General features: G+C 32.6%; 1 protein-coding gene and 1 long non-coding RNA gene across 2 annotated transcripts; one reads left to right on the forward strand and one right to left on the reverse strand.

The window, feature by feature from the left end:
- Positions 1-1,398: 1,398 nt before the first annotated feature.
- LOC105346932 (UDP-galactose transporter senju) lies at positions 1,399-6,960 on the reverse strand. The gene is made up of 5 exons (XM_011455720.4): positions 6,747-6,960; positions 5,978-6,095; positions 5,650-5,696; positions 4,487-4,626; positions 1,399-3,830 (listed from the first exon to the last, which is right to left on the reverse strand). The coding sequence occupies exons 1-5, from the start codon at positions 6,829-6,831 to the stop codon at positions 3,183-3,185; spliced, it is 1,038 nt and encodes a 345-aa protein (XP_011454022.2). The 5' UTR covers positions 6,832-6,960; the 3' UTR covers positions 1,399-3,182.
- Positions 6,961-10,012: 3,052 nt separating this feature from the next.
- LOC109621065 (uncharacterized) lies at positions 10,013-13,158 on the forward strand. Its single transcript, XR_002201651.3, has 2 exons — positions 10,013-10,421; positions 12,633-13,158. It is a non-coding gene; the product is annotated as an uncharacterized lncRNA (long non-coding RNA).
- The last annotated feature ends 1,061 nt before the right edge of the window (positions 13,159-14,219 follow it).

The following is a 14,219-nucleotide window of genomic DNA, read 5'->3' on the forward strand; positions in this document are numbered from 1 at the left end:
TCAGCTAGATCTGCTTAAACTGTTAAGTATGATATTTAAAAATATAACATCATTTACAGTAAAAACAAAAGTTCTCCGAAGGACAGGCTGATCACTATAGGGCGCCCGCAGAGCGGGGCCCTAAAAATCCCAAATATTTTAGCTTTAAAATTTTAACATTTTCCTATATTTTTATACAAAGCTCTTCGTTACAGGAGGTAAATATAGCCTTGGCAACAACCAGTCAGCCCTCTTAAAGAAATTGGATTTTAAAAATAGATCATATTACTAATCAAATAAAAATCATATTTTGTGAGGTTTAGAACTATTTTAACAAGGCCTCGGACTTTCAGTAGGACGTTACCGTCTACTGTATTTCTTGCGTCAAAACAAGTTAAAAATGAGGCTGGTTTCGAGTGAAATATGCACCGATTGCATAGTCTTAGCTGAAAAGCCAAACAAATTTTGTTGATTTCTGAGTGGCCTACAATGAAATAGACAGGCAAATATCACGTTGTTGTTTGACACAAACAACCAAAAGTCCAAGCTCTTGTTAAAATGGTTCTACTATTAATTGGCTGAAAACGGCCGATGATGATCTTGACAATGACCATACAATGATATTAGTATAATCCACACTTTGAGAACTGCTGTCCGATGGCTGCCATCTTTGAGGTTAAAAAAGTACTGGTCTAAGAACAATTCTTGCCATTGCAATGAAACCAGAGACATAATTTATGTCTCTGATGAAATGTTACAATTTAACAAGTGGCGAGAATAGGTTCTTGGAGAATTTCAAGATAAGAAATAGCAACAGTGAGAAAGTTAATGATATTTATGAACCCTACTCATTTACACTTCATCATAACAAGTACCAGTGAGGAAAAACTAAAGATGTTTTTTTCAATTTGTAAATTTGTAACACAATGTTGATTTTTAAATAAGTAAGTTAAACATTCAAATCTGATTGATGCATTTAATCAGGCCAACACACAGATTGGTCATGCATTTAAGCTTGTATGACAACCTATGGTCTTCAACGTCATATGAATAAGTTGTGTATGAGAAAGAAAAAAAACCAGACAGTAAACCAAGTGCAGTAGTAGAAAAAAAAATTGAATCCGTTATTGACTCATTGTAAGGGTGTTGATACATATAGCTATTCATAAGCGAGTTGAGAAAAGTATAAACAGTAAATAAGCATTTAAAAAATGCTACTATATTGCACTTCTAAAAATAATGTCTTTAAATATTTACAATGTATGTATTTCAATAGGAGTATTGTATCAATAACAAAAATACATTTAAGCCAATCAAAAAAGGTTAAATCTTTTTTAACTAATAAATAATTAAACTAGCAGATAAAGCGAATATTAAACATATAATTTTATCTATCATTGTATAGCGAAAAAAAGTTGATGAATTAAAAAATTTTAATAATAAATCAAAATTGTTACGAAATATATAAAAGTATTATATAAGGTAATTTGTAACAAAACATTGTACGACAGGAGAGGTGATTTCGTAGACAAATATCATATTGTATCTTTGTAAACTGGATTGCCCTGGGAGTTACAACACTTCCCTCTTCCAATCGGACATTGATCAAATAAAGAGTACACCAGACTAAACTGATGCTAAAAAAAAAATAGAAGTATGAAGACAGGACATTTAATTTTGATACTCAATCTGATTTAAATCAAATTTTTATGACTAATTAATTAAACTCTGACAACTAATACAAGTAGATTGTAACATGCAATGCTAATCAAGATCTTTTGGAACGCTACTTCAAGATTAATTGTTTTCTGTTTAGAATATTGAATTACTCTGGGAGACAACACAAAATCTATTCAGTAAACATTTAGTAGAGACTCCGGTCAATTCTTTTATTTTTTTAAAATTACATGTAGTATCCAAATACATTTACTTGATATGCAGCTTTTATCTGCATAAGATTGTTTCAAATCAATGTAAGAGTAGCTTCCCTGTTGCCCTTAATTGATTATATCACAGAAGAGTTAATAAATGTACATGTAAATACACCAATTAAATGCATATAAGACACATGAAACTTTCCCAACAATATGTGAATATTAACAAGCTTCAAAAAAATGAATTTGAACATACCAGTACCTACTCAACATTACTTGACTCGAGCATATCTACACACAACGATGCGTATATTTTCATACAGCTAATAAAGAAATGACAAAGACAGAAATACACCCTGATCATTCCATTATGACAAAAATTAAGAGCTTTAATACCAAACTAAAAGAAAACCCAAAAATTAACAGTTTCAAAAAGAACAAAAAAAAAATCCCAAATGTGTGAATACGTTTACAAGTGTATGTTTTATATTTACACACATTACAAATAATGATGAAAATACAAATAAAAACTTTACACTTAAAAGAATATATCAATTGAATTATATAATAGATTGATTTGAACTATATAATAGTTCATGTATCTTAATATTATGAAGAAAAAAAAACCACTTGTAGGAATCATTATGATTACTGATATAATTTACACAAAAACCAAATTTTCTTAAACCTTCAAGATAGGAAATTTGATGGACTATGATAAAAATAAAAGCATTCGACTACTTTGTACAGTATCAATGAGTTGGTGAGATGACTATGACATACAAAAATGTTAATATACTTATAAGTGTTCACATGTACAACATAAACTAAACACAAAGCTACATGTAGATGTGAAAAGGGTTGATAAATGTCATCATCAAAGGATACTTTTAAGACTGTAGCATTCTATTATTAACAACTTACAACATTAACTAAACTTTAAGTTACATTTGATGAATGGTTGATTAATGTCATCATCATAATATAATTTCAAAACAATAGCATTTTATTATTGATTGGGTCTTAAAAGAAGTTAAATCTTACATGTAATACAACACTGCAAATAATGTAGAGCAGATACATACATAAATGTATACAACACATACATTTACGCTTTCATACACACATGTGTCAGTTACAGATTTACCAATGTATTACACAGATACAATGATAAACAGGCTAAAACAGGATTTAATATAAAAGATTGGCACACACATGTACACACAGATTGTATCTTGCACACAAGAAAGAAGAGGATTTCATGCTTGGCATGGCTGTGTATAAATTAAAACATTTCAAAAATGAAACATTAATTCAACAGTCAGCAATCTACACAGATTCCTTCTGAGCATCAGACTGTGGTTGCATGTCAGTCTTGGCAAGATTCACAACTGGTTTTTGAGCATACAATACTGTAGCAGCAGACACTATGAAAATGGCAATAACAGTATACATGTCTATAGCAATGCCAAAAATCATCCAGCACAGCACAGCTGTGAACATTAGTTCAAGTGCACTGGCAAAAGTCTTTAGAATAGAATTCAAGTTACGAAGGAACAGACTGGTAACAATCCCAATGGCGGCATTATTTACAACAATGATCAGCACTCCCGGATGTAAAATGGCGGAGATATTTTGGGGCGTGAACGCAGTGGAAAGTTCTCCCTTGAATCCTAACACCACAGCATTACATACGATGGAGTCCAGATACATGAAGACGTTTTGCAACATGATGTGGACATCCACCCCTTTATCTTTCAGCAGGTACTCATTGTATACCCCAGCGAAACAGGAGCTGAACACCTGGACCATGATGAGGAGAAGGTGGGGGTTAAGGTAAGCGGCCAAGGGACTGGCGGTAGAGGCGGAGTCGGACGACGCTTTGCTGTCATGGCCATACTCCTTGATGATACAACCAAAGGTTAGGAAAATCAGCGAGATCCACTGGTTCCTGTTCAACTTCTTACTAAATATTACCTGAAAATAGATGAATAATTATCAATAAAGAAAATCTCTAAAATATATTTTCATGGATTTTAAAGAAAGAATTAATTGTAATTGGAATTTTTTTATGCATATATTTTTACTAAATATTACTTGAAAATAGATCATAGATGAATAATTATCAATAAAAATAATAACTAAAATATATTTTCATGGACCTTACTTTTATCTGTGTTAAGCAATTTCTATTAACAACATAATACTTCCCTCATATACAAGGAAAGATTGTCATAACATTAATACAATGTATTATGTACATGTATTTACATTTGCAAATATGTTTCCTTATATGAACCTAAAGAAGATCAAAACCTTTCTGTGGGAGCTATTTTAAAATGGGTCAAGAGGTCATATTGATGATGTAACAATTATCATTTTACTAAAATTTATGTTGCATAATAAAGAATAGAAAAACATGGTTACAACATTCAAAATTCTGAACAGCTTGACACTCTCAAATGTAAAAATTAGGACTTAACGGTTCATGTATGAACAGCAAACTTGAAAAGTTTAAAAGGATATATGAACTTGTTGGTACCTGAACAAATCTTCTTAGAAACCATTCTAGCTTCACAGGATTTGATCACATGACAAACCAAGTTCTTTTTAATAACATTTAATGTACAAACCTGAAATACCACTCCCGTTACAACCACTCTGAACTGTAGAAGAAGGTAATAGGTTGTGGGGTCATAGGTTGCCAAGTTTACAAACTGTAGGTTGTTGTACAAACAATACAAAGCAGCCGGGACAAAGTAATACAGCAGCACTGGAAATACACATGTAGAACAATGCACTGAAAGTCACCATATGTACGTAATTACGGCATCTTATACAATATCAAAGCTTATAAATCGGTGGCCATAGGCTTTTTATGAGGGCGCAAGAAACTTACAGCCTATTAACAGGTTCTACAATATTTAAAACATAATTTCATCAATGTTTTATGTGCAAGGTAACTAGAAAAACTGATGTTTGATTTTTCTGATTGTCATGAATATAATGATAAAATGCTCACAGAGTTTTTATTATCTTTTTATAGTATTGAATTATCAAAGGACTTAGGTAGCTGCGGTAATGTTGTCTTCCCTCTTGTTTTTTTTTGTGGGTTTTTTTTTGGGGGGGGGGGGTTAGCTGGGGGAGGGACCACTGATAAATATCATTAAGTTCAAGTTTAGAAAAAAATTACAGTCGCTTCTACATTTGGAAATTCTGATTATAGTTTCTTTCTTGTCTTCTTGACTGTTTACTTCAGAGAATGAAATTTACTTGCACATTGTATATAATTTGTAGGCAGACACTGGACTTGATTCCTCTAATTATTAATTTTTAGCACTTTTTGAACGTGTATATGTTTTTCACTAAAGAAGTTTTTATTGTGTACATGTATTTTATTCATTGATTATTTTTGCATCCATTAAAATACATTGCATTTAAGAAACTGTCACTGATTAAAGTTATGATTTTATTCTATTTGTACAACTTCAAATTTTAGACATTTTTTAAATAAGAAAAGTTAATCGAAACATCTGGCTCAGAAAAGCTAGGATTAATTAACAACCAGAAATTCTATTGACATTTTGGTATCACATTTCTTCTGGTTGGGAACAGACTACAAGCAATCAAACATCAACAAAGCCCTTTTGTTCAGAGATACATTATCAGAACCTGGAATCTGTTGCAAATCAATTTTATAAATATCTGTAAATTATGTACACAGCTGGTAGAAACTATAAACAAACTTATTTGGGTAATATAAAATACATTTGTCAATGAATTCATACAAGCTTACCACTTCTATGTTTGTAGATTTCTGAAAAGTAGCTAGACACAGGATTACTGAAAAAAAGAAAATGAAAAACTTAAATAGTAAGCAACATTAATTTTTCAATGCACAATTCAGTTATTTCAATAGTAGTCAATTCTGGGTTTTTAATTAATGATTTATTTTTTAATTTACAAATACATGTATAAAATTTTAATGTACCGGTATAGTCCAAAAGGACTGATCATTTAATGTGAGAACAATGATAGTTTACTTTAAAATGTATTTTTTTAATCTTAAATTAAATGCAGAGTTCAAAAGAAAAAATGAAAAATCATAAAAGTCTGCGACTTACTCTTTCAGATACACAACAGTAGAAACAACCAGCTTCAGGAGTTCTGTCAGCAGAACGACTGTGACAGTATTGTAGCTGTAGGTGTTATTCTTGTTTTTAGAAGCAGTCACCAAAATACCTGAACGTAAAATATCAATAACAATTTATGTTATACCATTATAAATAAAGGTTCAAACTTAGAGGAGCAAAATCATCCTATCACACAAGGAAAAAAAAATCAACACATTTTAGTAAACCGTTTGCAGGATAAATGTTAGTTATATATATATGTATCTATTTTAGTGTAACGGTAAGACCGGTTCAATCATCCGTTCCCAAAAAACTCAGTTGGTAGAGTATCAACTAAAGATTCAGGTAACCAGGGTTAGAATCCAAGTCTATAGTCTGTCATTATTTCTCCCATCTAGTTACATCTGAATCTAAGCAAACTCCTGGAACTGACAGATTAACACAGGGAAAGAAGCTGGATGCTGATCGGTTAAGAATGCCATATGATCATTTCGAGGGGTAAAATGTGACTGCCAGATAGTTTAGTTGGTAAAGCATCTAACTTGAGATTCAGGGGACCCGGTTTCAAATCCTGGTCTGGGCTTTCATTATTTCTCCCACCCTGTTACATTAGTACTGTATGATTTGGCCATTTGGGTAAATATTCATTTACCAATAATTACTAAAATGCTGACAATCTTAAATTCATTTAAATCGTTCATTATCAGTCAATCAATTTAGATTAATTTTCCTTTTTACCTCAAGAGCTTCAACTACTAACCTTGGTTTATAAACAATCCCATATACGAGATAAATATTATAAAACTTATTTTCGTTGGAAACAAATCTCCGGAAAACAACCCCATGGTTATTCACTTCTTCAATGCTTGCTAGAAATATCAAAATAAGCCCAACTGTGCCCCTGAGATCAATTTCATGCACACGGATCAAACTACAACGACTACAAGTCCATACAACAAACTAATCAATGTTATTTCAACGCTTGTTAATCAATAGCAACCGAACGCTTAAGAAAAAAGAAAACGTATGGGCGATTTTATTCCGGAACAAATTTTCATTAAAGCTATACACGCTATAATTTGCGTCAATTTTATATGACAGTGAAAACGCATGTGTTTGTCTACTTATAAAAGTTATCCTTAATCTGTAAATTACAAGGGTGAATTCCATCTCGTTACAAAGATATAGATTTTTAATTGTTTATTTTCCTGCCAGGAAAATATACCTTTTCATGAATATTGATGAAGGAAGAGCAAACCGACCTCATTGCGCATGTCCGCGGAGAACTAGGTGGTCGTTATTGTTTGCCTAATTAAATATCCAACTTGATTTTTAATATGCTTAACAGTTGTTAATTTGAAATACATACATGTATAATGAGTAAAATACGCTTGCTATCCACGATACCCTTACTTCTGCATTAACACTTATAGGATCTATAAATAGCACATAGGGGAAAAACACAGGTCTACGTCATTTCTTTAAAGGAAGTATTCATATCTACTCACAGGCTTGTATTTTTTTCTTTTGTTTGTACTCGTATATCGGACAAATTTATGCTTTACTGAAAATATCCTTTCCTTTGTGAAACTATCACAATTATGAAGATGTTGACCCTTCACCAGTTTTGGTATGATAGGCTAAATTTAGCTGTCGATATCACGTGATAGATTGATATTCATGAGGAGGCATTACTTTCCTGGCAGGAAAATAAATATTTTTTATTGTTTAATATTTGATATATTTGTTACGTGATCGAATTGAGCATTATAATTAACAGAATAAAGGTAACTTTTATTAGTAATCAAACACATACATTTTCCCCTTTATTCAAAATTGACGCAAATTATAGCGTGTATAGCTTTAACACTTCGGTTGATTTCAAAGTGATATTTTGTGATACCAATTTCGTTCAGTTTAGTTGCATTTGAAATATATTACAAAATCTGTGTAGAATTCTTAAAACGGGACTAATTATCAATCAAATCCGAATTAAGGCAATCACTAATTAAAGAACCTGCTATATACAAAGAAATCAGTTAATAAGAGTTTTTACTAAATATAGTATTTCTTTAGTTCTTCCACATAAAACTATCTATTTAAGGCAAATATACAGGTATTTTGGTAAATAAAAAAAATGCCAACCATGCGCGGATCCAGATTTTTTTTTCTCCAGCCGATTTAATTTTGTTTGCGGTAAGTCCAAGCCTATTGTTTGAGTCTTTTTAGCGGGATCTTGTTCTTACTAACCCTCTTGTTATGGCCCGCACATGCATGCGTTTAATAAAGAATAAATCTCTCTCTCTCTCTCTCTCTCTCTCTCTCTCTCTCTCTCTCTCTCTCTCTCTCTCTCTCTCTCTCTCTCTCTGAGTCTCCATATTACATAGAATGCTCTGTACACCAGAATAAAAGAAAACTTATATATATCACGGTAAAAGAATCCCTACTGTACGTGTCGCAATGTTCGGGGTAGCTGCAGGTCTGTAGCTCGCGGTCTGAAAAAATTCGGATGGACGACCTGGGTGATTAAAAGAATATCAGAGGCAAGTAAAGAGGCGATATCAATAGTAAACACATTGCATGAAGAATTTAATGGTATGATTTGTTTTCACAGGATTGGCGTAATATGTTTTACGGTGCTACCGTTCTAGCGAGCGCAGCAAGAATTACACATACCTTGCATCATTGTCAACTTATAGTTTTATTTAGGTATCAACGAACGTCAACAATTTTTTGAGAGTATTGCTCTACAATGAGTATGCCAAAGGTACAAATTTTAATGGTCATGATACATACAGCGCAACCCCCTACCCAGAGAGAGAGAGAGAGAGAGAGAGAGAGAGAGAGAGAGAGAGAGAGATAGAGAGAGAGCCCGTTACCTGTTTGTAGGTGTGTAATTTCCCACTTTTAAATTTAATGGTCTGACTATATGCAATATCTACATAATTTTTGTTTACCTGTTTATTGTTTCATTTTATTCCTTTTTATTTAGTTCAAAATGTCCTATTGTTTATTTCCTCCCTACTCACATACTTACCTGCCTACTGTACATGCATGCACAATTAGCTTAAAAATGGATCGATATGACAGTAAAGTATGGCTCTTGCTAGTATATATATATATAATCTCTATATTAAAAAAGATTAAAAACAAATCATATGTCAAGGAGGCAGGTATCGCAGACTATACTGAAATAGCCAGTACACTCATTACAGATGTTTGATCCACCTCTAAATTTATCGCGGGAAATATGGCGTGAGTGCACTGTGACGTCATCCATGACTTTGTTCGTCTTTGTTTACGTTTCTCGACTCAATACGAAGGTATGGAAGCATATAACAAATCTTTTGAGTCTCGCCAAAGCATATGCGGTACTCAAAACGTGTCTTCAAACTTTAAGTCACCGTAAATTACGAGTTAAAAGTCGGCCATTTTTGGCATAGCACCACGGGTGAAAACATTAGAGAGCATTATGGGACGTAGACAAAAAATTTTGTTTGATGAACTGTAGGTTTAGCTCGTTCTTTTTCCCGCGCACACTGGTTCTTAGAGCTCGCTTCGCTAGCCGGCGCTGCGCGCCGGCGAGCTGCGCTCGCTATAAATAAGGTTAATCACTCCAAAACTAGCGCAAATTTTTGTGCGCAATACACAATTTTTTGTCAGTTGGTGGCACTGTGGCTCCCAGGTCGTCCATCCGAATTTTTTCAGACTGGGAGCTACAGAACTGCAGCTATTTCGGGCTTTATTTGATGTCTAAAAAGAGTTGAAATGCAACCTAAATAAAGTCAACATCAATATTATACTGGTATTATCTTTTTTTAATATGTATTATCAACATTTAAACAACTTTCTTTTTAAAAGATAGTAGCGAACGAATGTACGTACATATTAAGAAAGAGAGAGTTTGAAATACCGGTATATACATGTAGTCCTTTTTTTTAATAGAAAAAGAGTACAGGTCTACAAACCCAATTCCTCATGCACACACACAGAGAGAGAGAGAGAGAGAGAGAGAGAGAGAGAGAATCTATGAAGAAATTCTGGTAGATTACTGATACTTTTGAAATACGTTTACACACAGCTTTTTACTGGTATTTATCTTGATTCTCATCAATTAATAAACATATAGACGGCGACAACTTCAGCTGTCAAATATAGGTCGATATGGATAGATAGGCGGTGAATTAATGGAGCCCCGAAACATTTCTACACAGGTTAATTATTCATTGCGGCCGCACGTTTATTGATTAAACACATTTGGGCATCTATCAAAAAGAAAGAAGAAGAAGAAAAAAAAATAACTCGACCGAGATGCCAGGTTTGTGATTCACCTCTCCGAACATCTTGATAACACGAGAGGACAGCGCAGTGAAACCCATCTACACGTATATTGATTGAAGGGTCGCAAGAAAAAGGTAGTGCAACATCATCACAGGTGAATATCATTTTTCATTTTTTTCCCGTTATTTTACCAATGATTTTTTCTTTCACTAACTCAACAACGGTGTGTTTGTGTTGCTGCTGATTGTAAATCGATTCGTTGATCCGTGTACAAAAGGGTGAAATATTGGATGAAATTCTGCTGAATTCTGGTTCATTGGTACAGGTTTTGAAAATTTAATTTGATTTTTTTCCGGGGGTGGGTGGGTGGGTTTTCAGGGTTTACACTAACTAGTTACTATAGTATTCTGTTACCGCGAAATTCACAATACAATGTAATGGATTCATATTACAGATTTACTTTAAGTACTATAATTCCAACATTATCTCCCTAATACTGCTGATGGCATAGGCACTCCCCATCTCTTATAATACCAATTGTACTGTTCCTCGTCTTGCTTCTTCTTTTGACTTCACAGTATTTCCTCAAGGTTCACTATATCCCTCCCTCAGCCGCTAGCTGCAGTAAGAGTGTATTTCAAAGGAATGTCATGCAGGACATTCCATTTTATTGAGTGCGTTCGAGATTTCCACGGTTAGAGTTTTACCTCATGAATGTTATTGATGTTGTACATACCTTTCTAAATGCACAATTTCTGTTTCTACACGCCGCAGTGCAATGTCTCAATATCAATAATTTGTATACGTTTTAAACACCAATGGAATTTACAATGAAAGTTATATCAAAATGCTTAAATGGGATTATTGTACACTGACAATATTTTTAATTAAGTATATGCAGGCCACCATTGTATACTAAGAGTATCTACTTGCTACCATTGGATTTTACACTGATAATATGGGCTTTCATTTGAAACTATATACATTATATACAACCAATAAAATGAAATGTGAGAATATCTACATGTACATGTATATACTTCAGAATAGAAGTTGAGCGAACGTGTCTAGGGTAGATTTGGAGTGTAACGCTAACCTACGTACATAAGAGTGTTTAAAACCATCCTCAAAAATGTTTTAGGTTTATTTTTCTCCCCAACAACTCATTATGCATATCTACATTCCGTCAATTTCTTTAATAACCTATAGCGTATGCAATTGCACGCTCAGTATAATATGCTTTAAGGATAAACTTTCGTATTCCTAAATCAATAATTAATCTATAAAGATAGCCATGTATGCTTTGGTATATACATGTAATATCGAGGACATGACTTTCCATTAAAGCATTGTATTGCTTATTTATGATACAGGATCCTATTTCATTAACAGAAATATTTATAAATCTATTATATGTCTTATGAAAATATGAAACATCATACAACTATTGCTGTTTTGGGCTTTTTTTTTAGGTCAATACGATGGTTTAATTTAGCTTTCCGAGAAGTACCATATTCATCGAGGCTGGATGGCGAAGTGAATATTGTATTCGAGGGTAGCTAAGTCATCGTATTTGTCGAAAAACATCAATAATAGTTAATTATATAATTTAGTGACAAACTGATACATTAAATCAAATTGATTGTCATCTCATCACCTTTACGTAGTTATTTATCGTCAGATTCATCGCTGTACACAGAGAGTAACGCGAATGTATGCTTTACGTATGTTAAAAAAATGTTTTGATTTCCGTTTTACAATACCATAAAAACAGTTTTTCAAAGCATTTTATTACCTTTTTAATATTATACATTTATTGCATGATGATGATGGAAATATGAAGATTTATTCCCCCAAGAAATAGCCCTCGGGAAATATAATTTTTCTAGGGGAATAAATCTTCATATTTCCCGAACAATCATGCAATAAAAGTTTTATTATACCGAACAACAGATGATTATACAACATACATCGATTTTAATAATTTTTCGACTTGGCGAAATCAATAACGTCGTGATTTTGGTGGGTTTTTTTTTCTGATTGTCTATCTTTGTTTTCAAAAATTCGACTCAAGTATAGTAAAATTAGTTTTTGTAGCATAAAGAGAATTTAAATGATTAAATATTTTTGATTTCATCATATTTGTCAACATCATATGCGTATATTGGCTTTTTCATACTTTAAGGATGAAAAAAAACCCAAGATTTCCGAAGAGGTGAGACATTCCCCAGGAGACACGACGTTTTGTCGCCCGGTCACGTGATTGTCTAGAACCAATCAGATGTTGCGTTATATAGAATAATCATATAGGTATAATAAAATATTTTATTTATTACTCATGTTCCTTTTCTGCCTATTATTACAGATGGAGTATGGGGACTAGGTACTCCCTGGAGAACATCCTCGTCATCTGTGCCATTGTAGGACTGTGCCTTCTAATTATTGCTATTGTGACTCTGATCAGCATTTTCACATCCAGGTGGCGCTATACAATGTCACGTGAACACGACCTTGAGGATTCCAGATATGACAACACCATCATATCTAGTTACGAAGGGGACAGTTCCATGTGGACTACTGAAGGCACTTTCCGGACACTAGAAGAAATCTGAGATTAAATTGACGGTTATCAGATACATGTTTCCTTGTCTGATGTCTAACAGTTGTAGCGTGTAAAAGACATGCTATTTGTATGATACATTATATACTCATGATGAACTAAAAATTATCACCATTTACAGGATTTGGATGACATCTCTTCAAGAGGGAAGCCAATTTAAGAAATTTAAATATCTAATTGAAATTCTTATTGTCAATAAATATTAAAAGTTAAGATTTATTTATCCGAATAAAGAGTCTTAGTTTTAAATTAAATTCAAGTACGAATACAATTCTATTTTTACTAATTAGCATATTATGTACAAATGTTAATTTGTATCTAAGGATATAAATAATTTAAGTTTTTGTAAAGGAAAGATATCATTGCTTCAGTTAGTATAGAGTGAGACAAATAGGTTATTTTTATCACTATTGTTATTATTAACTATACATTTAGTAGACAAGTTTGATTTTGATGTTTAATTTAAGGTTGAAATACACAAACCGATATTGGTAACCAGTGTCTCTAGGTATTGTCTGCTCTTACAAATAATTTTTCTCTACAATTTTTTCACAGAAATTAACATCTTTATCCACTTCGCTCTACATAAACCCTTGACCGAAAAGATCAAACATACGCGGATTAACGATTTCGCCATCTAGTGAGAGTAATCATTTTTAAACTTTTGTGACCTCTTGTTCTGACCAATCAGAAAATGCTTTATAAAGAGAAACAATATAGCAATATGGCTTCTCCCATGAACAAAATCAAAGAAAGTGAGCGCACAAGATTGTAAGTTTGCAGGAATCCTCGACACGAATCAATTAAGATTTAAATGTCTATAACCTCGAAAGGCTATGTACAGGTTTCAACAAAAATATATTATGTTGAGAGTCGAAGTACATGGCTATTCCGGTTATTAAAAAACCCACAAAGCTTTCAAAAAATGGCAATGAGAGGTAAACCGATAACTAGTTGGAAATGTTAATGAAAACATATTTTAATGAAGTTATATTGTGTATATCCTAAAAAACTAGTAATAAGAACAGAATTTTTTTTATAGTGTTCATACAGCAGATCTAGAAATCAATAAAAACAAATTAAAATATACCGGTATATTATAATTCAACATCATGTTATAATAACAAACATTTAAAACAAAAAAGTTTAAATTTTTTAAAAAATACCACCAGTTGGATTTGAACCCAAAACACTGAATGAATGTACTCACTAAATCCAGGACGAAACCACTGAGCCACGGAGACTTGTCAATATATGTTCTATAAAGTACTGTTTGAAACAACACTGTCATATCAATGGACTTTGTTTTTTATCCTTCAAAAAATAATTTGA

Source organism: Magallana gigas, chromosome 6, assembly GCF_963853765.1.
Source record: "Magallana gigas chromosome 6, xbMagGiga1.1, whole genome shotgun sequence".
Classification (NCBI taxonomy): Eukaryota; Metazoa; Mollusca; class Bivalvia; order Ostreida; family Ostreidae; genus Magallana; species Magallana gigas.